This window comes from Pteropus medius, unplaced genomic scaffold (assembly GCF_902729225.1).
Source record: "Pteropus medius unplaced genomic scaffold, Ma_sr-lr_union100, whole genome shotgun sequence".
In the NCBI taxonomy this organism is placed as follows: Eukaryota; Metazoa; Chordata; class Mammalia; order Chiroptera; family Pteropodidae; genus Pteropus; species Pteropus medius.
The window spans coordinates 3,063,534-3,090,525 of record NW_024344370.1 but is presented as its reverse complement, the minus strand read 5'-3'; the positions used below and the strand labels follow the sequence as shown (position 1 = coordinate 3,090,525).

Below are 26,992 nucleotides of genomic sequence, written 5' to 3'. Positions count from 1 at the left end.
AAACTTTCCTTTCCATACCCTCCCCCTAACCCCATCCCATAGCTGATTTGTCCAGCTTGGGTCAGGTGTCCACCACTGGGCCAAGAACACCAGTGAACCAAAAAAGGGTCTGGCCATTTTAGACATATTGGAAGATGCTAAGAAAGCCAAGCCACTAATAAATAATTAGACCCATGAAGAAAAGAAGTTGACAAATCACAAAGGCCCACATAGAGGGCAAGGCTGGTTCCAGATGGGACCTTGGCCCCATATGGGATTCACTAGGTCCCTGTACCCATCTGTGACCCTTTATAGTTTGAATTAGGCTGGTTTGAGCTCGCCTGTCAGGTGCCGGACACACAGTAACTATTATTTCAAAACATCTTACTAACAATTTACTGCTATATGCTTAACAGTCACTGAAGTTACTAATGTAAGATATTCAGTGGGACTACCTGAATGGCTTATGATTTTAAATTAATCAAACTAGCTATAGAATTTCATGAACAATTCATATGGCAACTACAGATAGAAGCTTAAGACATGGAACACACTCAATTTTTCTGTATAAGTCTTTCACATTAAATAAATGGAGAAAAATAATTATAATATTCCACTGAAGCTGAGAAATAAAGCAACCTTTGTTTATTAAAAAAAATAAACATGGCTGATCTGCACTAATCATAACATTTTGAAGGAAATAAAACAATATTCAACATTTTTAGTCTATAAATAAATAATACCCTGTTTTACTTATTCTGTTAGCCAAAGATAAGGTTGGAAATGAGAAAATTGAATAATGCTTATGGATTTAAAGGTATCAGACACAGACGGTATTAGATTCGGAAGAAATGCAGACATAAATGGAAAAAATGGCCATAGCAATGAACTGGGTTAAAAATGACATTTAAAGGTTTATACATACACTTTACATGCTTGACTTGACAGACTAAAATATTATTCAAGTCCTCAATTATGAGAACAGCAGCAAAATTTAAGACAATTAAAAACCTGCATTTCAGAATCTAATGTATTGTTATGAATAAATGTAAGACAACTATCAATGAAGCCCAAGAAAATCCCAACTACTATACTACTCTGTTCAAGCCAATGTGCACTGACTTTATCTTTCACTTTCAAATGTGTTCCCTTATTCTGGCTTTAAACTGCACCTTCAGATACAACAGCCTAGAAGAGATGAGCTGTCTCTTCTAATGGGGTTACAACGCGGGGCTGTAGAACCAGTCTCACTGCATTATAGTTACAGCACATAAACAACTCCATCTGTAATTAAAATAGCAAAATCAGGCTCAAGTGGATGCCCTCATGTTATAAATACATCATCAGAATTATAAATTATAGAAATAAAGACAAATAATGGCATGAAGGGCATGATAGTTTATTTAAAAAAATTGTACCACACTGATCATAACGACCAGCACACAGATTATGATGGCTTTTCTCTTGGGTGCTAACATTGCAGTATTTCTGTATACTGAAATGTTTCAATAGGACCAAGAACGTTAGAGAAATAAAAATCTTAGTTGAAAATGAACACTGATAATGCTGGTGTCTTATCCCACAGAATTTAAACCCCTTATGAATCAGTGGCATTATGATGTTATATAGTTAAGAAGAACAAGAGTTCTCTTTTTAAATAGGCAGCATGAACTTATACTTCTTTGTACTTCATCTTTAGTTTTTATAATTTAAGCTATGTCCACCCTGGCTAAAGCACAATCATACAAGACACCTCAGATAATTTCCATGCTACCATTGTACAAGTTTAGTGATTTTACTTAGGAAAAAAAAAAATCAAACCACCATCAAAATAAAGAGGCAAATAAAACTGATTTTCAAATCATTTGAAAAGCATAGTGCTTATGTGTCCAATACACTCAAACTTAAATTAAATGCTATAATTATAATCTCCAAACTTCTGCAATGAAATTAACATTTATATATGTTTTGTTTATCAAATTGTATTTTGCAATCAATAAGAGAAAGTTACTTTTTAGAGAACAATATATTTGGTTACAGTTCCACATATCTGCAGTAGAGACAAAGCCACATGATGTTAAATCTGGCTCTAAGTTACCTAAGGTATAAAATTATGAACAAAATTATAATATTCTGATCTTAAAAATTCAACCCATATGAGATTACGTTTTAGAGTAAATGTGCTGTTGAGTAATTATGGCAATAATTACTCTTTCCTTTAATCAGTGTGACTCACCTGTATTTCAAACTGACCTCTTTACTTCCGTGTTACCGTTTCAATACCCAGGGATTTCTGAGGCAGCTTAAGTTTGACTTATAAAAACAGTAGATACTTTAACCTTTCAGTGACAATTTTTACATCTGTAAACGCAAGAATCACATTATTTAGCTCAGCAACTAGAAAAAAAACATGGAGATTTTGGCATTTCAAGCCAGAATCTCTTTGTGCTTTTTAAATGAAGCTGCTTTTGAATCTTTTTGGTATTTACCAGCCATTTGTACTTCCCTTATAATAATACAAGAATATATTTAAGATAATTTTTAAGGTTAAATGTCCTAGGGGCTTATCAATACTTAAAAAAAAATTACTCTTTATTTTCAGCATTTGGAATAGTAGAAATTATTTCTGGTCCCTCCTTAGATCAACACTACTTTTCATCACGTATAACACTGAATTTTATAGACATCCCTGAAAAGTATCTGATTAAGTAAACGAGTGAATCACAGTGGAGTGTCAATCAGTTAACAGTGTAGATCCATTAAAAAAATCGCACTGAATAATAAATCTTCAAGCTAAAAAAACAAAAGAAAACCTTCCTAAGAAGTAAAACTGAGTCTGTGTCCTCACTGATTCTGTGCTTGTGTCCCCGACTGATTAAACTCCTTTTCCTCCATGTTATAAGACATGTTCCTTTAAATCTCCACACCAAGTTTCCAGGACACTTGCGTGAAGAGGCTATGCTACTGTATCATCTAAAGGGAATAGAGTGGCACCATTTTCTTCCCTAATAAACTTCATATTTCAAGATGACAATTGAATCTCCCTCTGCTGCACTCACCAGCATGTGTAAGGAGACAAAATTTGCTGTGCAAACCGATGACAGCGGATCCTTCCACCCGCCCCCAGTGCCAATGTGAAGTTACCAGCAGTTTGTCATTGTATGCACTGGCCTTTCACTCTTTCAATCAGAAAAGTTGTGGTTACTTAAAAAAGGGGGAGAGGGTGGAGAAATGAAAAACCAAGAGTCTAAAGGCACAAAGTCGCATAGCTGCTCTAGTTGGAGTTTGTAAACAGAGAACAGGTTGAATTTAGGTAATCCCAATCTATGAGAGTAAAAAGGCATCCACAGCAGGCTTTTATCCAGCCAGCTTCTTTGAGACCCTTCATGGGTTTTGAGGTCTACACTAAAATACCCATACTTCAAAAAGCAATAAGGCAAATAGTATAATCATTATTCCAAAAGTTACAATGGTAGTGTAGGCATACATAGTATAATTTAGTTACAATGTGTGGTACTGTTTCTATTATGTAACCATATTAACTGTTTCTTTCCTACATAATTATATATTCAGCCGAGTTTCAGTTAACACAAAACCATCCTTGTACCACCACTGATAGTTGGCAATAGCTCTTTGATAGCAGTTTTTATTCTGCTGTAGAAATTATCCTTGAACTGAAAAAAGTCCACAATCCAATGTCCAGTCATTAAACACTATCATATTTGTGAAGAGCTTCTTCCAACTTCTGCGTCACTTTTTGGAAAAATAGTATTTGTTGTTGTAAGAAATGCTGCATCTGTGATTTAAAGTCTCTTACTCGAATTTGATGGAAGTGGTGAATTTCAGCCAAGGTGGCAAAAGAAATAGTGTTACAGCGATCCTGGATGCCGTCAGCCTTTTGGACCTCCATCTTCCCTTCTTCCACGTGTCTCCTACTCTCCTTTACTTTGGTAAGAGCTCCTGTAGTTAAAAAAAAAAAAAAAAATTAATTAAAAAAAAGATATACATATATCCTAATGGCAGAGCTACACAGTAAACAGAATCATGGGCACTATAAATACTTGCCTAATCTATTTTAAAGTCCTTTGGAATTTAAAGGGATGACTGCAATTACTTATTTAAAAAAGAAAGAATCTGGTAAAGTTACTGGAAACACCTCCATTGCTGCAATTTCACTTATTAAAACTAGCATTTGCCACTGACCAAGTATAGTATGTTTTATCTCTTTCAGTAGAGATAATATACTAACAATAAATTGCAAGGAACTATCCCTAAAAAGACAAACTGAGAAACTCTGCAGTTTTCACATTCTTAAGAAAAAATGTGTGACACTGTTACATATGCATATATTAAGAGTTATCTAGAAAAACAAAACAATGCCCCACAGAGGATGCAAATTCACTTCCTTGGAAAGTCTTACTATAGAATTATTCTATAAGACTACAGAACTAGACTTTGAAACATGTTAGCACCAACTCAGGTTGTGTTTTAGAAATCATGACATGCCGTGAAGGGAGCCTGGCAATGTTGGCAGCCTATGACTAGAGGCTGACTTCGCTGGGGCTGCCAAGCCTGAGTCCAGCTGGCAATGAAGGAATAAATAATGCATGTATGTCTGGTTCTGACTCCATATTCTATCAGGAGACCCATATCTGGAGCATAAGGGCCCCATGAAATAAGAATTTGCCATCTTTTCTTTAGGGGCTGTAAGGATTTGAGTCTGTCCTAATGAAGACCTGGGAATGAAGTCTAAGGTGCCATAGCCTCTTGTCAAGAAGGTCACCAAAGGGTATATACAAGGGAGAGGAAGGGGATGGTCACCCTGGCAGGGGCCACATGAGGGTAGACCTTCCACTAGAAGCACAGTTATGTGAAGACACAAAAGGCTGAGGATGTTTAGAGGTAGGAAATAAAGGATATCCATGGGTTCCTGGAAATGAGTGATGATAAAGTTCAAATTACTTGAACACAGCCAGCTCAAGAATTCAGATTTCCTGACTCCACCTAGCACTCATTCTGCTAAACCACAGCGAAAGAGAGAAACATTTAGGAGTCCTGGCCTGGCAGTCTGAGAACATGATACTAAGGCGGGGAAAAAGGCGGCTGTTTAGGAGGAAGTGAGGAAGCTGAGGAACTTTAAAAGGCTGTAATTTCAGAAATGTTTAGTTTTAGCCAGTGGTAAAATATGCAGGAGAAAAAGCCCCATTTCTGAATTTCTTCATATCTCCTACAAAATAATATAGAGTAAATGTAGTATTAAATAAAGCCCTTAGAAATTAGACAGTATGTGTTTCGGTTTGTTTTTGTTTTTGGTTTTTTTTTTTGGCATAGCTAGAAGACCTGAAAAATTAAAATCTACCTACAACAAACGTGATACATTCATATGTATGTATATATGTATATTTTCATTTATTTTTTCTACATGAGACCTTTAAGTGAAAAGCAGCACAGCCCTGGAACAGAGAACGCCTCACTTCCACTTCAACCCACAGCAGAGAAGTGGGTTCTGCTCCAGAGAGGTCAGCGTTACATTGACACACTTCAAGAAGACCCCTGATTCCACTCAGAAGCATGTTACTCTGCAAGTTTGGCACTTTTAACATTTCTACTATAGCTGACAGAACCAGTGAAGCAACAAAATCTCCCTGCTTGTAGTTTATAGTAAAAACAAAAAAAACTTTTCCCTTAAAAAGAGAAAAAAAAATTCTTGTAGCACTTTATCTCTGTTATATTTGTACAAGTTTCACAATTTATATACAAGAATTGAAGTTGAAAAGACCAGGGAAGCATATGAGACAGAACTAAATGAAAAATTTTTCAAAAAGATGACTAAGAATAGGAAATTTCATAATTTCTGATTCTTTGTTTACAATGGTAAGAAAAATAGAAGGGGGGAGGGAAAGAGAGGGGCAGGCAGGGAACAGGAAGAGAGAAAAGTCTCAAGTGATTTAACTATTTTTTCATCTGATTCGATCATAGGTGCCCTAGCCCACCGTATAAACACTGAAGACAAGCACACGGTGTCCTTCCCTGCTCAGATTCTGATGTATCTGTGTAGCGGCTGTTGCCTGTGTTGGTAATATTCTGCCAGTATTACCTATTCTAGTTATCAGCGCCTGGCTTTTCGAGATGGAGAGTTGGGGTCCCAAAGAGGAGCTCTGATACCTGGCCCAGAGCTGTGTGAATGCCAACTAAGTTACAGCTGTCAAACTCCAATGAGATCACTGTATTCTTGGAAACAACCTTCTATTATATAAAACTGCAGATGTGCATCTATAAAAACTAATTTTAAAATGAACAAGTATGATGTTTCCACAACTTACCACATCAGCATACATTTTCAAAACTCTTGGGCACTAGCAGCAAGTATTAAATCTCTCTGAGGTCTAAGGACCTTTAGGCATTTAACATCTTTAAGCTTTTTAAGTGGACATACCAAAGAAGTCAAGGAGAATTTAAAACTTGTTTTTCTCCTAAGAATGAATTTTTTTAGTAAATAATACAAATATTGCTCTCTTCAAAGCCCCCACGAGGTTGGGCTCTGGGGCAAGAACTTTAATTTGTTTAATATACATTTATGGAGGGCCTAACATGTACAGATCACATTGCTAGAACAGGAGAATTCAAACATTTAAACAGCCAAGTCCCCACCCCTGTAAGTTCTTGAGGAAGCCACCTCAAAAAGCACACTGAAGACAGGCATACCACCATAACATTAAGTGAAATAAGACCACAAAGTACATAATTCTGCACAACAGTTGAATATGGCTTTCTCCAAGATAATATGTGAAATGTGTCACAAGGGAAAATGCTCAGAGAACATGCTACCTGCCAGGCAGTATGCTGAGAACAAGGAAGGAGGCAGTTAGAGGTGGGGGGATGTTAGAAGTGGCAGGGAAGGGGGCAGGGACAGGCATATCTAAACAGTGAATGGTAGCTCTCAAAACTAGTAATAATGTATGCTAGACATTTACCATACACTATCTCTAACCCTACTGAGACTTTACAACAGACATTACTCCTATTTTTGCAACAAGGAAACTAAGAAAGCTACTCAACCTCTTTGAGCTCAAAGTCACCACGTAATCAAGTAAGAGGTGGAGATAGGATCTGAATGCATAACTAACTTCAAAGCACACACTACAAATATTTAGAACAGAAACTGGAGCATGATTCAGCATGAAAAAGCAAGGTAGGCCTAGGTGAGCAGATGAGAATCAGCTATTCCCTCTCCTCCTCTTGGCCTCTCCACCCCCACCCCCACCCTCACCCCCACACCTGTGCTGGGGTTCCTGTACCACCTTTCTGATGTCTCGCCTTCCTTACAAGGTCCCTGGCTTTTATTCTGGCATGCAATGCAGAAGATCTTGTGAGTATGTAAAAGAAACTACAGTTTTGAAATTTTCCCTCTAGAATCTTAGTAACCTCATTCAGTTCATTAACTGTGCCTATAAAGTCCTTTAATATTTATAAGATATCTGATTTTATTATCTTTGTAGTAACATAATTAGGGTACCACAAAGCAGTGAAAAAAGCAGCACATGTTTCACTATTTTCAGAATCTAAGCCCAAACTTACATGGAAAGAGAAGGTGTATCTGCCCCCCACCACCACTAGAAGATGATATAAATTAAGAACTACCACCAAAAATAGTAATATACAATCCCTTTAGGAATACATGGGCTTTGCTTTGGTGCAATTGGACATCTAGGCAAAAAAATTATTGTGCAAACTATAAAGGACAGAACAAACCACTGAGGAGTGTAAGTGCCCAAAAGCCAATTCCACTTGGAATTTCAGTTTTACTCACTTAATGCAATTCAAATCCATGGCAACATAATGTATTAGGAGTGTAGGAGGAGGGCAGATAGGAAGGAGATAACATGTAAGAGACATGGTTCTTGTTTTAGAGGCGCAAGTTATTTTTTGAGGTGGCAAGACTTACATGCCTGAAACAATGAAGTACCTACACAGTTGATTTGATGATTCTTAAATTGGGAAATATCTGTACGTTTATACACTTCATATATTTTCATATTTAAAATTTTAAATGTCGCAAGAAAGGCAGAGATAGCCAAATTTTCAATCAGGTCTAGCCTTTAAGGAGTGAAAGGTTGGACAAAGAAAATTATTGGGGCAAAGACAGATCACTACAGACTTCTAGGATACCTTTAAAAATTAGTCTGTAGCTGCTTAAGCAGCGACTGCAGAGGTACAAAGTAACAAAGCATTACAGTATCTTTTAAGCATTCTCTCAGCCATACTGCATTTTTTGTTTAATAAACCCAAGAGGAATGTAAATAAAAGCTAAAAACATTGCCTAGAATCCAAAGAACAAAGGGAACACATTTTCATCATGGAATCAATACAAAAATAGGCTAAGGTTTTCAAAACCTCTACTTTTTAAGCAGCTAATTTAAGGGGAATCTGCCCCCTGCCAGCCCCCTCCTCTCAAAAACAAGGCTACATTGTTTTTAAAACAGAAAAGGGAAATGAAAGAATAAGGGAGAGAAATTACACAATAAAGTCTAAGGTGAAAATTGGTCACTGTTGGATTAAACGAAAGACCCCATAATACTCATGGATAGAGCAAGTTTTAAAAGAAAACTCAAAACAGGACTGATCACAGGGAAAAACATTTTAGAATGGGAATGTAAGCACATTACCATGAAACTGTTTTATTTCTTGGGCTAACAGAAAGATATTAGGTGGTTGCATCTAGAATAATATAAGGGTATAGTAAGATTTTATTATGAAAACAAAATGTAGGCAAGTATTAAATTCTAAGATTAAATAAGAGGCTAACAATACACAGCAGTGTGAGTATATTCTCCATTAAAAAAAAAAAAGTAACATTTCTAGTTCAGAAGAAAATACAACTTAACAAGAAGGTAAATGAAACAGTACAGCCTCCCCAAATTTCACAGCTGAAAATAAATCCTTAAAATTTGTTTAAAGTACAGGAAAAAGTTGTATTGAAAGTGAGGCGATATATTTCAACCACACCCCATTTCACTGCTCCCAAAGAAGCAAAAGTAGCTCAGCTGCCCTCCAGGACACCAGGCTAACAGACTTCATTCAGTCCTTCCTTCCACACAGATCTCTGTGGAAGGAGGCAGGAAGAACAGAGAGGCCCTTCCTAAAAAGGCTTACAGGTTGACAAGGAGCTTACAGTTGAGGACTCAATTTAATTACTAAATTACTTGAGAGAATTATTAGAATTTTCCCACAGGATAGAAAGTTCACTCAGAAACTAATAACGCTAAGACTTTATTCCAAGAGGCAGAGCAGAAACCCTGAGGACTTCCTTCTCGTGGGTGCCGAGATACCCACTGGAAAAGTGAGTAGGGCTGATTTGGAGCAGCTGGTTTCCAGATATTTTTAAAAGGAGCTGAAAGGGCCTTAGAAGAGAGGCTAAGTGACTTGTCCAAAGTCTCATAGCTAATTCACGGCAAAGAACTCACCAGCATTCCATGTGGGGCTTCTGCTACACTCTGTTGAAAAGGGTCTTCCCTTTCCACATCTGGAGCCATAAGATGAAATCAGTAATTTGATTTTGCTTTAGGAATGTTATTAACAAAATATCCTGGACTCTCTGTGTATTTTTAGCTGAGTCTATCCATGTAAAATTCCTAATAGGGTTCATTTTTATACTTATTCCAATTGCCCAGGCTCAAAGAAAAAGCTCTTTGCCACTCTTTATCAGACCCAGCTACACAGAACTCCCATCCCTCTCCTAATATTTTCTTTACATCTTACCAATGGAAGCCATCTTGCCTGGTTTCAGAGCATGAAATAACGACGACCTGGTTCATAATCCTTACGTACTCCGTTTTATAGGGATTACATTACATAAGTGTAATAAACACAAAATAATTAGAGCTAAAGAATTTAATCCTATGACAAGTTTCATTAATATTATCACCTTAAATGGCTCAAACTCAAACTCACTTTATAGATTAATTATGGTCTAGGAAATCAGCAACATTTTCAAAAGCATTACATTATTTACAGAGCAAGCCACTAAATTATTTCCATCAGTAAAAACTGTTTAGGGAGCATATCAATGTCATTTTTGGTTTTTCGAAAATGAAGAGTAGTAAAGCTCTGGTGTCATCTAGTCAATTAGCACCTGAGAACCCACTACAAGCCAAACTAAGCATGCTAGCAAATGCCGTTCGCACTACACTAAATTGAAATATATCATTTCCAATTTGTTGAGAGAAATCACTTTCCTGGGAACTTCTGACCCAGCAAAATGAAACGGTGGGAATAAAAAAAACTCTCCAACACTGTACTGCCTCAGGCATTTTAAACTCAGTTGAAGAAGCTGTCTGGCCTCCTTTCAATTTTCCCTCTTTATGGGCCTGTCTTCCACCTCCCCAGGCCGCCCCCCGCCTCCCACTCCCCCAGGCTCGCTGGATGCTCCAGACACTCCCAGTGCAACTGGGTCATTTCTGTACCTGAACTTTGCCTTCCTTTCCTCAACCAAATCTCTTATTCTCAGTATGTTTTGTCCCTCCCTAGATCAATTATACAAAAGGCCCAGTCACCAAGCAACAGGGATCCAAAGGCTACATTTTTTTTCTTTTTTTTTTAAAAAGGCAAGCACTTTAATTTTGAAATCGTAAATGTGCCAAAAACATGAACTAGATTTTGTCTTCCCAGGGCCTTGCCCCAGAAAACCAAAGCCACAGCGTGATTGAGGGGGACATGAGAAAGGCTGAAGGGTATCAGAGACAACTGAGATGATGCCCAAGACTGGGCTAGGCCCGTTTGTTTTTCTTCATTCGCTGGGACATGCAAAATGTTGAAAGAAAATGCTAATCTGGTCAAGTGGCCTATTTTGCTCTTATTCTCACATCACTGGTACCCACACCCTCCTGGTCCCTGCTAACTTCCCATTAACTTCTTCCCCTCCCCTTTCCTTCCTCCCTTTCGGTCTCCACCCACACTCTTGTTATTACTCTTTCCCCATTCTGCTCCAATATTTACTTTTCTTTTTTTTTATTTATTTATTTATTTATTTATTTATTTATTTATTTATTTATTTATTTATTTATTTTTGAGAAAAAGTCTCAAAAAACACAAAGGCCAACATCCACCTAACAGAGAGGCAAAATGGCCATCCATCCTGGCAAAACAGTCACATGTGAGCACCTGCTCCACACACGCCTGTGCTCTGCACTTGCATGTCTCATTTTATTCTCTTTAACCCCCAAAGAAAAGGAATTATTGCTCCCATTTTCAGAGGTGGAAAGTAAAGCTTAGAGGAACATAAATAACTTTACTAAAAGTGTCCAGCTGCATGTGAACCTGCATCTGCCCAGCTTTGCAATTCGGGTAGTTCCCTGTACCTGGTCCAACTGGAACCGCCACATCCATGGAGATCTCAAAGCTTCATGGATCAGCCCCAGTGCATAGCTCAAGCACAGTGCCAGGGCTCTTCAGAAACCTCAGCTCAGGGATAAGCTTCCCACAAACAGCCTCTAGGCCGTCAAAATTATATTCCCGGATGTCATACTGAGGGGACTCCAGGTGTGGAGCATTTAATAAACTCTGGAGGGTGCAAATAGTAATTGTGAACTGAAATCAGTGAGCAAATTTTTGAAGGGACTAATGATCTCTACGACCAAGAACTACCAAAATTCAAGGATAAAATTAATTTAAAATTCACTTTCAATTCACAAATATAATAAATGAGAAAGAGAACTTCTGAGAAGGGGAAAGGTTGGAATAAAGAAGATAAATTAAAAAACAAAACAAAAAACTGGTTGATGAAAAAAAAATTAATCATTTAAAGAATCCAGGCCTCTAAATTTGGTTTGGTCTTGAAGATACAATAAGAAGTAGTTTGTTCTAGGTAAAAGCCTTATTATATCCTAATTAAGCAGCCCTTACAGCTTCATTCAGTAATCACCAAATATGTACAGGCATAATGAAATTTAGTATGGATGTCAGCATTCACTTGAGAGTATCACATCTTAAAACATCTGATTACTTTTACTATACACACAGATTCACACAGCTCACTTTATTCTACAAATGAAGAGTAAAGTCTCATGGTTATTATATTTCTGGTGACTTATTTGGTAAATAGGCTGTTCATTGCCAGGACATTATATATAGAGAGCAAGCTTCTTGTGTTTCAGCTTATATTGAATATTAAATATGTGACACAGTTACTAGGATGATAAATTAAGACAATTCTGTAAACACATTTTTATTTCAGAAGAGTCTGGATACGATGGTGAAAATGTTGATATGACTTTGGCCAAGCAAATATTAATAAAGACTTTAAAATTTGAAAGTAGGAAAAACACATATCGATAATTTTCTTAAAAGATTTTATACCCATAATCTTAATACAAAGAGTAGAAAGAATATTCTTGACAATCATGAACATACAATAAAACAAAAAAAAACCAACTAATTTTATAAAATAAAATCTACATAATGCTATAAATCCAGAAAATACAATTGATGCCTGAGGTCTGTAGTTCATAATTTCCTACTTCTTTTGTTACCTGATATATATGTACAGATACCTGTACAAATAAAGCAGCTATGTCTGTTAAAGTAGATATGTTTGCAAGCTGCCAGTATTTGGAGTTTAGATGATTTTTTGATATACAACAAACATTTGTACCAAAGAAAAGAATGAACTTTGGAAACTACTCTTAATCAAAGGTAAAACCTTAGTTTCTTTTTTTCTAGGAAGATAAAGGGAGATCCAAGCTAAAATAAATCTAACAGAAGCTACTAAACAGACAGGCACCTCCATAAGAGGCAGAAGAGAGTGAAGTGACACCAGCTCCTTAGAAGCCAGGGAGATGTGAATGATACACCCACCCAAAGCCAAGATCCTGGACCATATGAGTACTTCTGAGAGTGCTATTATAGTTAGAATATTTGCAAAGAACATTATTTCTTGCTTTCAAGTATTTTTCCTAAATGATGTCTAGTTTTTAACTTCTGAATTGTGATTGTAAGCTGTGGTACTAACTAGCGAGCAGCACAGCTGTAATCATTTCCTTAGTGCCGCCCACTGTGGCCATTATGACTGGCATATTACTTCACATTATGATCACTAAGCTTTGGGGACAATTCCTAAATCAGCTGTTTTAAACTTAAGAATACCCTTGACCCTGGAGTTTTCCTGCTTCTTCAAGCTGGCAGGTTTCCAGTGGCTATGAATCTTTACTCTGGCCACATCTGGACTTCCGTGAACTAGATCATAAATAACCGACTGAAGACAAAACAAAGAACCTAGAAATACATCGTTTTAAAACAGACATAAAATACAGGCCATAAAACATGAAAACTTACAGATTATCCATGTTACCATCTATTAGAATTTAGTTAAGGATGTCTTGCTGCAAACAATAGGTGGCTTTTATGAAAATCACAAATGTCAATACAACTAAATATAATAAAAGTCTTGGAAATAGGATTTCTAAGACTCCATTCCTTGGCTTTCAGCCCCTTTCCTTGTCTTTTCCTCCAATCCTGCTCCTCTTCTTAACCTGCCTATTTCCATTCCCAGCATCGCCACTTTCTGCCACACAAACTTAAAACCTCAAAGGTAACTCTAGACTCCTCAAGACAGCCTCCTCCTCGAGTCCTGCCACAATACCTGACAGGTGTCTCAAGTTTATCTGCCCTTTCCAAAGCCACCCTCGGGCCTACACTACTCTAACAGCCCCTTTGTGTCTGTGCTCAGCCAACAGGAAGACGCTCCCTGAAGCCCTCCTGCCCAGCGGCCAGGCTGCACATTGACTGGTGAGAGATGCCTCCAAGGGCTCACAGTTAAATTTCTGTGGTTTACCTCCTGTCCGCGAACTGGGGACAATGAGAGTATTTACCTCAAAATCTTCTATGATGTTTAAATGAATATACTGAATATAAAACGTACAGCATCATGCCTCACACAAAGTAAGCCCTCAAAATATGTTAGCTCTTCTAATCATTATTCAGGTGTCATGCTTCAGTTTCAAACCTTTAAGTGGCTGTTGGCTACCTACAGAATACAAATATTCTATCACTCAAACTATTTATTGTAGGGTCTCAGGTCAAGGCAAAAAATGAACTCAAATGCTGGCTCTCCTTATTAGCTATGTGATCCCGGAAATTCAGGCCTCAGTTTTCACAGGTACCAAATGGGGATACTACCTCTCTGGGGGAGTTAATAGCTATACTGGATTGAATAGTATCCCCCCAAATTCATGTCCATCTGGAACCTGTGACTGTGACCTTACTGTCATATGCTGTATAACAACATTTCAGTCAACAATGGACCACATATACAATTGTGGTCCCATAAGATTATAATGGAGTTGAAAACTCCTATCCCATTGTGACATCGTGGCCACCATAACATCACAGTGCAACGCATTACTCACGTTTGTGGTGATGCTGGTGCAAACAGACCTACTGAGGCTGCCAGTCACATAAAAGTACAGGATATACAATTATGTACTGTACATAATACTTGATAATGACAATATATTACCATTGTTAATTTATGCATTTATTAACCATACTTTTTGTTGTTCTTTTAGAGTGTACTTTCTACTTATAAAGAAGTCTGCTATAAAACAGTATGCCATGTTACGTCGGCAGCAGCCTCAAACATCTGGTTTACCTCATCTGATTGCATCATTTAATCTAATCTCATATTGTTTTGTCCAGTACCATGCTATGCAGGTTTGTAGCTGAGGAGCAACAGGCTATATATACCATATAGCCTAGGTGTATAGTATGCTATACCGTCTGATTTGTAAAAGTGCATTATGATGTTTGCACAACGACAAAAATCACCTAATGACGGATTTCTCAGAACATATCCCTGTTGTTAAGCAGTGCATGAGTATTTGGAAATAAGGTCATTTAAAAATGTAAAAATCATTCTTAGTTCAAGTGCTGTGAATAAAAAGGAGCCTGGGTATATTTGGACCGCAGGCTGTAGTTTGCAGACCTGTTCCATCTCCAAGCATCTCCACTGGGGGCTCCATACTCTTACTCTGCAGGTCATTTTATACTCTTCCGTAGGCACACAGCCCCTCCTTCTGTAGGCACACAGCCCCTCCTTCTGTCTCCTCCTCCCCACCCTCATGGACAACTCTTTAATTTAGGATTTCAACATGTCTTGCCTGAATCATTACAAGAGCTTCTTGTCTCACCCCACCCCAAACCATCCTTTACTGCTGTCACCAGGGCCTGTCCATCTAAAGTCAATACACTGATCTTCCACGATGTTCGCTCCATCACCTCCAGCAGCAATTGTAAGCCCAGAAGCACGTCAAAATCATGTGTGGGACGTTTTTAAGAACACTAAAAGTCCAGGCTGCATGTCCCTGATATTTTCATTCAATAGAGCCAGGGTTACATTTGTAACCATTCCAAGGCTGAGCCCTGGGCATGAAGTGCATCAGCTATTATATGCTTATCAAATCTAGGATAAAGCATTTCTAAGATCAAGGATGCACTTTCCATCTATATTCCTCCAAAAGTCAAAATGACTACCTTTTAAAGGGGAAAACCAAATGCTACCCACCCAAGCCTCTTGACAATGACTCTCCATCCATGTCTGGACGTCCATGCACTCTTACTACAGGCATTAATTTAAATCTATTCCTATTTCAATGGTCTGCACACACATCCTCCCTCCCTATGGAACAGCACCTTCCATGAGGGCAGGTACCTACTGCTCAACACCTAAGCTTAGTGCTTTGTGTACCCAAGTCATTCAACCAGATGAATGCATTGTCTCTGGATCTTATGCTTTGAATTAAGTAAAAGGGACCCCAGTAAATGTTGTATAATGAAAGCTTAGCAAAGAGGAAAGAAGTGTATATATACAAGTTTAAACTTCAAGAATCAATATAAAGTAAAATTATGAAGTACAAAATATTAATTTTTCTGGCACATAAAGCATTTTCTATATTAAAATAAAACTTCCTCTCCTCTCCCCAATGAATTTTAGAATGTCATTTTATAGGTATATAAGTCCAAGACTTTTAAATCACTCACATGTTAATGGCCTCACCTATAAAATATATCCAGATCATCTTTTTATTTCCCATACACATTTAAACTCTGTTACCCAGCATCATATAAACAGAAAAACAAAAACATTCAATAAATCACAGAAGACATTTCAAAATCAACCAGGAAGTACTTACTGAGTGCCTACTTCATTAATTCAACAAGCATTCATTAAGCACTTACTATGCATATACAAAAGAGCTGAGCTATATACTAAAGGAACATAAAAACTTGACCTCCACCCACTACCCAATAATCGAACAGTGTATAATCTCTAGCACACCAGTTAGCATTCTATCAGTAATGATTATCTGGAAAAGAACCAGGCTCCAAGTGGGGTACTCTAAGGAAGGGAACTAGATCTGAGGCTTCACTATCTGTGCCTGTGTTGGGGTGAGGGAGATATGGAAGAGAATGCAGGAGCCTGTTAATCTAAAAGGATTAACCTCAAGTCCTGACTGCCCATCCCCACCTTTGTTCCACTCACGGCCTTCATCTCAGCTGATGGAAACTCCATTCTTGTTGGTCAAAAACCAGTCACTCTTGATGACTCCTCTTCCTCTCACATGCCACATCTGATTCCTTAGGAAATCCTATTTATTCTGCCTTTAAAATATATCCAGAATGGGACCCCTCCTTGCTGTCTCCATTGTCTCTACCCTGGTCCAGGCCTCCATTGTCTCTCACCTGGAATACTAGAGTAGTTTCCGACTGGGTCCCAGCTCCTGCCTTTGACACCCTACCTGCTCTCCATTCTATTCTCAACACAGCAACTGGAGTAAGTCTGTTTAAGGTCCAGTTGTACATCATTCCTTGGCTCAAAACCCTGCTATGGTTCCCACCTCAGGCTTTTATTCCAAGTCCTGACAATGACCCACAAAGCCCTACAAACAAGAGCTTCCGTGACTTCATCTCCTACTTGGAGCCTCTTAGGTCCAATCACCTGGCCTCTTCACTGTTCCTCAGCCTGCCTGGCACATGCCCACCGCAGTGCCTTTGCTCTAGCTATATCTTTTACCTGAAAAGCTCTCGCTCTAGACCTGTTTGGTGAACTCCCTCACCTTCTCCAGGCCTCCGCTTAAATCTCACCCTCTCAATGGAGGCCTACTTTGACTATTCTTTTTAATACTTCATTCTGCCTCTCCATGCCCACCTGCCCTGCTTCACTTACTTTTTTTCCCCTGACAATATACCACACTCCTACATTATTTATTATGATGTTTGTTTTTCACTATGTCTCCACCTAGCTAGAATATAAGCTCCACTAGGGTAGTTCTGTTTTGGCCACTGATGCAACCCTAGCATCCTTAACAGTGCCTAATCTATGATGGGGACTTAAATATTTGTCGAATAAAATCGGGTTTATTTTTCAGAGGATCCTATGAATAAATCTAATGATTTTAGCTCCCCTCCTTCACCACTATCTTCCTACCTGCTAAATAATACATAAAAAGTTCTTTATCCGAAGAGGAAAATCAAATCACAATGAGAGGTAAAAAGCTAAGAAAAGGAGTAGAAGTGACATGTGGACAAAAACTCATTCACACTAAGGTTTAATCAAGACACAGATACAAGATCGACAACACAAGCGTGTTCCTACTTTTGGAAAGAAGATAGTATTTAGAACTCAAAGTGAAGTATACCCTTTATAGGAGGGAAAACCCAATTTCTCATTTCAGTGGCTCTATTAATCACATCTCTCATTTGGGTCAGAGAGAACTTGTCTAGCCATCCACCACGCCTCAGCTTCAGAATACTTGGGTGCTCTTGCCAACAGGCAGATGGCCAGGTATTAATCATTTTCACATTTGCAGCACCTGGTGAGGTAATCCCTTGATGCATGTTTGCTGAACTAAATATGCACGAATGTTCTTTCACATAAACTGATAGATGATTTTCATGCTCCCAGATTAAAAAGTTACATAAGATAGAACACTATTGAGACTACCCTGAAACAATGTTTACATGTTCAGCATACACTCAGGAGTATTTTATTTTCAATGTAGGAATGATGCTATTTAAAAAAAAAAAAGTCAACAACAAAAAAGACCCAGGAAATCATGAAACTCATATCTATCGACGAGGGAACTGAAGCTCAGAAATGTCACAGTGATTTGTGGAAGGACAGAAGTAACCTGGAGGAGGGAGCAGCTGACAGGAGACAATTTACAAAAATTCTTTAATATGAACAACAAAATAGTGGCTCCAGGTAACGCAGACATTCAGGACAGCTGTATTTAAAATACAATATTGAACTGCTAAACCAATTATTCTTTAGGTTTTTTAACTTTTGCCTACAATTCTGGTGATAATAGGCTACCTGGAGAATAATAAGATTACTGGAATCGTCTTTTAAAGGACAGTGCCTCCCATGGTAAAAGCACCTTCTACTTTTCAAAATTAAGCATTTAGCGAGTAGCTACTAAGAACCATAACATTTAATCTTCATGATGACCTTATGAGGCGTTCCCACTTTGCCAGCAAGAAAACTGAGGCTTACAAGTTAAAATAACTTGGCCAAAGCTCCCCTCACACCTACACACTGGTCCCCTAGATTCCATGCTGGCCCACTGTGATGAGACTGCATATGTGGCTCTTGGCGTGGCACATCCCCCCTTCACTGGTAGGACTGACTCAGCTTCCTCATCAGACTCAGGTCAGCCCCATTTCTTCTGCGTAGCCCTGCGGGGCTCTCAGCAACCTGGCACATGGCTTCTATCACTAGTTAAAACCCAGTGAGGATCAAACAGAGTCCTGTCCGTCCCTGCTGCAGACATGCACGTAGTCTGTGCTCTACACACACGGTATGACATGTGGTACAGGTCTTCTGGGTACAGTCTCTCCAAACAGAGCTAAGCATTACCATGCCATTTTATTTGTGATAATCATTTAGTTCATGATATCACAGAGCTTCATAAATAAATGTCAAATTAAATCTAACCTGATATTAAACTTTGATTTTAAAATACTCTGAGACGATACAGAAGATTTTCAACTGGCCTGAAGAAAAGGAATGTAGGTTAAGGGAAGTGTGTTTGTAAGGGAACTGACACCTCCTTCTCCTCACAGAACTTTTTGGTTGTTTGAGCTCCACCATCATCTCTAGAAATCCTAAGATGACCAGGCAGGAACCTGTGCGGATGACATTTCTGAATAAAGAGGAAAATCCAAATGAATCCAAGAATTACCTGAAGAACACGAGTGCGAATGCAGGTCCCTAGCTCCTTCTGGTCCATGGTGATCAGCCTAACAGGCTTCCTGGTGTGATTCTGAGGAAGTCTGATAAACCAGGGACAGGATGGTGGTAGCAGTATCCCCACCTAGCTTCTTGGCCAAGCCTGTCCGTGACCAGTCACACTGATGTTTTAGCCAAGAAACTCAGTCATCCATTTCAGAAGACCCAAAGGTGATCTTATTTTCGCTAAGAAAATACAGACTGGGCCAAAGGTGAAGACTACAACTGAAGTCTTCTTTAAAAATAGCTGGGGGTAGAAGTAGGGAAGAGGAGAAGTAGGTTCAATTAAGATAGGCCTAAAAAAAAAAAAAAAAGTGAATGACCTCAGTTTCTAGACCAGAGGTTTCAAAATAAGGATGAGTTTGTAAACAGCCCGCTTATTAGACCTTTTCTCTGTATTCCTGGCACTACCCTCTCAGGGCTATTTTTAGCCACAGGAGAATGGGGAGCAGACAGGGAAGGGCTCGCTGTGGCCCAGCCTTACCTTGGGTGCCCTGCTGGGACTCCGGCTATCTCTAATTAATGTCAGAGAGAAATGAGAGTGACCCTACACGTGGTGAAAGGAAGTACAATGGTGAAATTCTACCCCGTAAGACTGATCGGCCCAGTGCTGGCCTACCATTCCTGAGGTCCCAGAGCAGTTTTTTGTTGAAAAGCAAGCTCCCTCTGGAACATTCAGAGGGCAATGAAATAGCCGCTGAATATTTAAGAGTACAGAAAACAGGACTGCCTGCCTGTTTCACACTCTCAGACTACATTTTACCAATAAATCACTTTTATATGATTTTATATCTTTTCTCTAGAATAAAGAAATTTCCCTTAAAGTGATTCCCTCTAGTCCATATTCATAAACAGAGAAGAAACCAACATTTCTCATCATCTAACATTTATGGTTTTTTCCTCCTGTAATATTTCTCAAGAGATAAGCCTAAAGCTTTTAAACCATGACTCGCTGTCATCCAGATTAAGCTTTACTACAAATTAGAGGTTACTCATACCTTTGGAAACAGAACTGAATAAGCTAAGAAACTGATAATGAAATATATTCTATGTACTACCCCAAACTCATCAACATCAGTATTATTAAGGCAGACTGCAGGCACGGTTGATAGAGAAAAGATAAAAGGCTACCATTTCAAGAAAAAACTGAGACCACAGGGTTATACAGCTATGATAGATATGGGCATACTGCCTAGTCAGGGGTCAATAAGCAAAGAATTTAAGGGATTCCTATTAAAGCAAATATGAATAAAATTCAAACAGTCTGAATTTCAATCTACCATACTACAGACTAGAGCAAGCTGCGTTCTTAGTACTCGACTCTATTAACTGAAATAGGTCTGTTTATCTAAGACTCCATTAGTTGATGAAATAATTTAAATTTCTAAAATGCTCTTTTAGCTAAAAGAACCATATAGCTGTCTTCACTTTTGCAGAAAGTACTTACACTAAAACCATTATTAATATTAAGCAATGTTTTCAGTACTAAGTATAGTCAGGAAAACGCCAGTCCACTGCATTTGAGTACTAGCTTTCTACCCTCATTCTGAAGCTGGTTCCTCACCAGTCCCAGATGTCCATCCTGAGACCAGTTGTTTTCTGAATGAGACATGAAGGCAGGCTGTAAAACAGATGGACATCTTCGCACTGCAGAACTATTACTCAGTTGCTAAGTGCCAGTTAAGTTCTATAAAGAAGGGTCCAGCAGAGCCTACCCTCCCCTCCCTTTTTTATTACTTAAGCGTATATGGAAAGGAAGGTGGTGTCATGAGATGACCAAGTGAAAAAAAAATTATCTGAAAAGTATGTAAAAAGAAAATTAATTTGCTGGAGAAAGTTATGACAGAATTGAAAGTTAAACTATAGTCAATTGTCCAGTACAGCACTGTCCAGTAGAATCTTCACTGGTGATGGAAATGTTCTACATCAGGGGTCCCCAAACCCCAGGCCAAGGACTGGCACCAATCTGTGGCCTGTTAGGAACCAGGCCACACTGCGGAGTGGTGGGGGAGCCAGTGAAGCTTCATCTGGATTCACAGCCACTCCCCAGCACTAGCATCACCGCCTCAGCTCCACCTCAGATCATCAAGCATTAGATTCTCATGGGAGAAAAGGTTGGGGAGCACTGTTCTACATCTGTTGTCCAATATGGTAGACATCAACTAGAAAGCATTGAAATATAGCTAGTGTTGACTGAGGAACTAAATTTTTAAATTTTTGTTTAATTTTAATTAAATTTAAATAGTCACATGTGGCTCACAGACCCAGCATTGAACAGTACACAGGTTGAGAACATGGAAAAGCAGGCTCCTAGATAAAAGAATAACTCAGAGGAACCAAATGTTCCTGTACTTTCTTCCAGGAATTAAGAGGGGGGGAAAAAAACTAATTAACTCCCCTTCTTAACTGCTATAGTAATTAAAAAGCACTTTCTAATCATTTTGTTTCATCTGCATGTGGACTTTCTAATATATGATTAGAAAGTCTAAAATGCAGAAGTAGTGAAACTGCCTTTCTTTTACTGTAAATGAGAATTTAAGAGTTGAAATAATCGTTTTGAATTTTCTAATTTCTCCCTAAGTTGAAATATAAATTTGGACCAAATGTTTACAACAAAAGATTGTTTAAATTGCTGAAAGGTTTTTATTCATCTTTTTTGTTATTGTTCTTTTCTCAGTAGTCACAGTAAGACCTTTGATGTGATTATGCTTTGAGACCTTGGAGGAAAAAACAACCTGTAAACAAAATCCCAAGTGCACAGACTCAAAAGATTCATTCCAACAGCAACAGTTTAATTAAGGTTGGGGATGGAGGGTGAGGTGAGCTGCTCTTTACAACAAGTTCTGAACATCTAAAACCTGTTCAAAAAACTTTAGGCTGGTTTATGATATTCATTTGTATTCCTAAAAATCACCAACGCTAGCATCCTTGATAATTACTGGTTGTAAGAAAATGCTTGTAGCCTTATGTACTGCACACTATAGCTTTAAATGGCAGTGCATTCTAAAGACATGTCATCTAGGGACACAGACTCCCTGTACGGTATACACCAAGGCTACAGCAAAAACAAACTACATTGACTAACGACTGATGTTCTTTCCAAAGTGCCTAAAGATTATGTTTAGTGCCCTTGAACCTGTTTAAACAACATAAAATGGTACTGATTTAAATGAAGAAAGTTTATCAAATCCCAAGCAATTGGAGACAATTTTAGTTTTAGGATTAAAAAAGTAGTAATAAACCACATGGTGTAATAGACTACATAGACGACTGCTATAAACTCAAAATGGATCTCAGAACAAACACCATACCTTTTCTAATAATTTCAACAGCAGGGCATTTGACAAGACTGTGTGGTCTGAATGTCAGTAAAACTAATGAATGAACTGATGCGACCAGCACTACCATGTCTCCGGAGTCAAGGCTGCAGGAATCTGTACTTGGCTCCGCCTTTCAACTATTTACCAACAATGTGCATAAGTTCACTTAAATATGTAAAAAGGCCACCAGCCTGGGTCCAAATTGATGTAAAACAATGGAATATTTAAATGTAAGGTCCTGCATTAAAGCTGAAACAGTCAATCCCAATCAGCACCAACCAAAAAGTCAAGGATTCTTAACAATTCATGCAAAAAAAAAAAAAAAGGCAGAGAATGTAGAAGCAGGTTCAACATAGGCTGACAATGACATGGTTGCTCAAATAGCTTATTCAATCTTAGACGGCCTTTACGAAAACGTAAATTGCCAAGAAAGTTACTATTTTCTGCTAAAATAGGTACTGCAGATGTTGCAAGATACTACTTACTGCATTTTAGCAGGGACAATGACACATTCAAGGTGTCTGAAGAACTCCCACTTGGTGAGTCAGAAGGAGTCACACACTTGGAAGGGAAGGACAGCAGCAGAGGGGAAGAAAGCGAGACTACTGTCTCCAAAGGCCTAAAGGGCTAACATGTTGATGAGGAATAGATTTATTCTGTGTGGTTCCAGGGAACAGAAACAGAATCAAGAGAGGCAAATTTTAGTTTATAAAAGGAATATGTCAAAATCAGGGATATGTCACAATCAGGGTTGTTCATAATTGGTCTGGCAGATCTGGAAAGGCAGTAAGCACCTCATTACTAAACACCAGACCTGATAACCCTAGAAGATGTCTACCGTCACAGTAAGTTAGATTAGGTGACTCCACTCTTTCCCCTACCCCCACCGAATAGATGACATTCACAGGCAAGACTACCTCCCTAACCCCAACACCTCCCATTCTCTCACTCAAGGCATTCTATCAATGCAAATTATTGAGGAATGTTAGGAAAGGCATCACAGCTCGGATTTATTTTATAAAATAATAATCTGTGATTTTTAGTGATTTAACAAAAGTCAGAATCACTAACAATTACCAATAAAACAAGCTCTGATAGCTGGACAGCTAAATCACTTAAATCACTGAGATTTCATAAATGCTGCTCTCATACATAATATTCAGATTCTATACATTCTATGTAGTTTCCCTATGTCATTTTCTAAATAATATTAATTTCAGTCTTAATAGACTCCAAACTCAAAATGACTGACCTCAAACAGATTTTATTAAAACTTCCTAAAATAAAATTGTACAAGGTTGCAAAACAAGAAGCCTGTGCAGGAAGTTCTTAAGCTGCCCAAGCTGGTACCTCAGAGAATTGACCCTAATTCCTCTACCCAAGCAGAGACTGAGAGGTGTGGAGAGTGAAAGCTGACTTACCTTTATTTGCAGATATCCGTTCTTCCCCATTATCGCCACGTTTCCTGAAACCCATCGGATAAGTAACCCTGTAGTGTTCAAATGGATGCCTAACGTGGTTTGGGTCCCCTTCTAATTCTACACTACACACAAGATTACAGATCCTAGAAACTCATTATCCAATATTCAAACTTCAAAATGATAGCACTGTCATAAAAAGTACTCTCAGAACCTTCTCTGAAGAGTACCCACTCCCTGTCTGGAAATATTTTGAGGAAGCTACCTGACCACCGTACACTCGGGGAAAAGGCCTAGCTGTCCACATTCCTGCTCGATTCCAGACCCGTAGGGGATTAGTCTGAAAGAGACTACAGTATTTCTGTCAAAGTCATCCCTTTCATCCTGAACAATACATCCCATACCATCTAAAAGGCCAGGCTTTACCTTTCTGAACGTGGATGATGTCGGGGAAGTTGGCCAGGTGCCCCTGATACAGCGCTAACAGGTCCATGACAGGGTCCAGGTCCTGCCTGGGCTGCTCCGCGAAGAGCTCGCCAATGGCGTCGTAGGCATCTCCGGTGAAAGCGATAGCCTGGTTCAGGCCAGCCGAGAAGGCCTGCTGGTCCAGCTCAAAGGCCTGGCTGAGGCCACGGAAGGACTGGCCAACCTTCTGATACTCCTTCTTGAAGCCCGTTACCTGCTTGCGTGCAAACTCGTTGGCCGTGTGGTTGAGCTGCAGCGCACTGTCGTCCATCTTCTTGGTGAAGGACTTGAAGCCATCGATCTTGCTCTCCACCTCTTGCAGGTCGAGGGCAGCGGCAGGGGGTGTGCTCAGGGTCAAGAAGAAGTTGGCACCCACCATCTCATCCTTCTCTGCCTTCCTCTTGCCCTGTTTCCAGGCCTTCTCATCGGTGCTGCTGGGACAAGTCAGAAAGTGCTGAAAGACATCGCACTGCGCCAGCACCGGGTGGCTGGCCATGTGGTTCATCCACCAGATCAGGCCCTTCCTGCGCTTGGAGATGAAGTCCTCCTCAAAGCGGCCAGTGGCCTGCTTCTCGGGCAGATGGGGCACCGAGATAACCGGGAACTTCTCTGCCAGGCGTGCATACAGCCAGTCGAAGTGCTTGTAGCGCCGGTGTACCGGCACCTGCGTGTGCGTGGGAACCAGTTTGTAGGAGATGTAGCTCTTCATGCCCTTGAACTTGGTCTGCTTGGTGGGGTCATCGATGGTGCACTGGAAGGGGTAAGGGTTTTCCTGCCATTCGGGGCCATAGGGCCCCAGCACCACGCACAGCTTGTCTCCGTCCTTCACGAAGCCTGATGCCTCGCCAAGCACGAAGGCCTCTCCGCCCGACTTGACAAAGGTGGAGAAGCGATTGAGGTTGCGGCTCACGGTGGCTGAGCTCTTGGCTCCCGATGGATGGTGCTGCGGGGGCGCCGAGCCACCGCGGGGGCCCAGTGACAAGTCGGAGCGCGTGGACAGGCGGTAGCGGCCGGCCGCGCCGCCACCCCCAGACGACGAGCCATCGAGGTCCGGGTACGCGCTACTGCCCAGCGCGCCTGGCTCATCCGCCACCGTGGAGCTGTCGTCCCACTCGTCGTCCCAGTCATCGTCGCTGCCCTGGCTGGCCTGGTAGCCGCCGCCGTAGAGCTGCTGAGGCGACGGCTGTAGGACGCCCCCGCCGTACGGGAAGCCCCCGCCCGGCGGCTGGAAAGTGCTCGGCGGCGGCGCCTGCTGCGCGTGCAGCAGCGGCTGGAAGGCGTCGGGCGGGGGCTTGAAGGAGGCGGGCGGCACCGCGGGCAGCGGCTCGAAGCCGCCGGGCGGCACGTTGGCGTAGCGGGCCGGGGCGCCCGGGCCGCCGTCGCCCGCCGGGCCAGGTTCTGGGGCGCGGATCACCTGCACGTAGGAGGCGGGGAAGAGGCCGCGGTCGCCGCGGCTGTTGACCCCCTCGAGCCAGCCCTCGATGTCCTGCTCGCTGCACAAGCTCAGCACCTCGTGCTCCCGCAGCGAGATCTCACCCGGGTTCTCCGACCTGAAGTCGTACAGCGCCCGGGCGCGCAGCGCCATGGTCTCGGCGCCGCGGCGGGCTGCCCCCGACTCCCGGGGCCCCGAGCCTGGGGCCCGCCCGAGGGGCCCACGCGGGTGCCCACGCCCTAGCGCGGCGAGAGGAGCCCCGGAGGCAGCGCGCACCCCTGTGCCCCCGAGCGCCAGTCGCGCCCTCCTAGCCGCTCCGCTCGCAGCGCCGACTGCCGAGCTGAGCTGAGCCGCCGCCGCCGCGGCCGGGGGCGGGGCCCGCGGCCTCCCACGTCCCCAGCTGCGCTAATCTACGGCCGAGAGCCGCGCACCAGGCGAGAGCAAACGATGGCCGAGCGGCCGTGCCCGCCGCGGGTTCGACTCCGCAGCCGCCATTGCCCCCTCGTGGATAGTGCTGTGCAGAGAGGCGCTGGAGTGGCAGCCGCTCGTGAAGGTTTCCATTCAGAAGTGACTTGTCTGAGAATTTTTTAGGCTTTTAAGTAAATTTTTTAGGCTATAAAGTAAATTAATATATTACTTGCATTCCTGCTAAACGTTCCCACTCTGAGCGCTCAGTGACTGTTCCTTGAATGACTTAATCCACACGTCTAATAAAGGATTTTCAATGAATATGAGCGATTTCACGAAGAAGAAAGGATGTCTGTGTCTGGGACTGTACGTGGACTGAGCAGCTCCCTTTCATCTTCTACCCACTGGAGCCTGCCAGCAAGAAGGGAAAGAGAATGAAAAGAGCAAAGTAAGGAAGATGCTGTGTTTGACAAATTAAGAGGCTAAGTTAAGGGTGGTGTACAAAGGGAGGCACTGGAGAGTTTACAACAAAATAAGTGTCCGCAGAAAGCTAGCATTTTGCATGTGTCTCTTCCCCTCCCTAAAATGTATGTAGTGCAGTTAATGAGAGTTCAGACTTCTGAACTAGGATGCTGAGTTTGAATCTACCTTCTGACAATGCCTAGCTGTATGGCCTTGAGCAAGTCAC

At 40.7% G+C, this 26,992-nt stretch overlaps 1 protein-coding gene across 1 annotated transcript; it reads right to left on the bottom strand.

The window, feature by feature from the left end:
- Window positions 1–602: 602 nt before the first annotated feature.
- On the bottom strand, window positions 603–26,230 carry SNX18 (sorting nexin 18). The gene is made up of 2 exons (XM_039869936.1): window positions 24,426–26,230; window positions 603–3,939 (listed from the first exon to the last, which is right to left on the bottom strand). The coding sequence occupies exons 1-2, from the start codon at window positions 26,047–26,049 to the stop codon at window positions 3,686–3,688; spliced, it is 1,878 nt and encodes a 625-aa protein (XP_039725870.1). The 5' UTR covers window positions 26,050–26,230; the 3' UTR covers window positions 603–3,685.
- Window positions 26,231–26,992: the final 762 nt, after the last annotated feature.

Bases quoted from the DNA above. Each gene is read 5' to 3' on its own strand.
- SNX18 (XM_039869936.1), bottom strand. From the start codon at position 26,049: ATGGCGCTGCGCGCCCGGGCGCTGTACGACTTCAGGTCGGAGAACCCG. The intron at 3,940-24,425 runs GTAAAGCCTGGC...TTTTAACTACAG, and splicing joins CATCATCCACGTTCAGAAAG to GAGCTCTTACCAAAGTAAAG.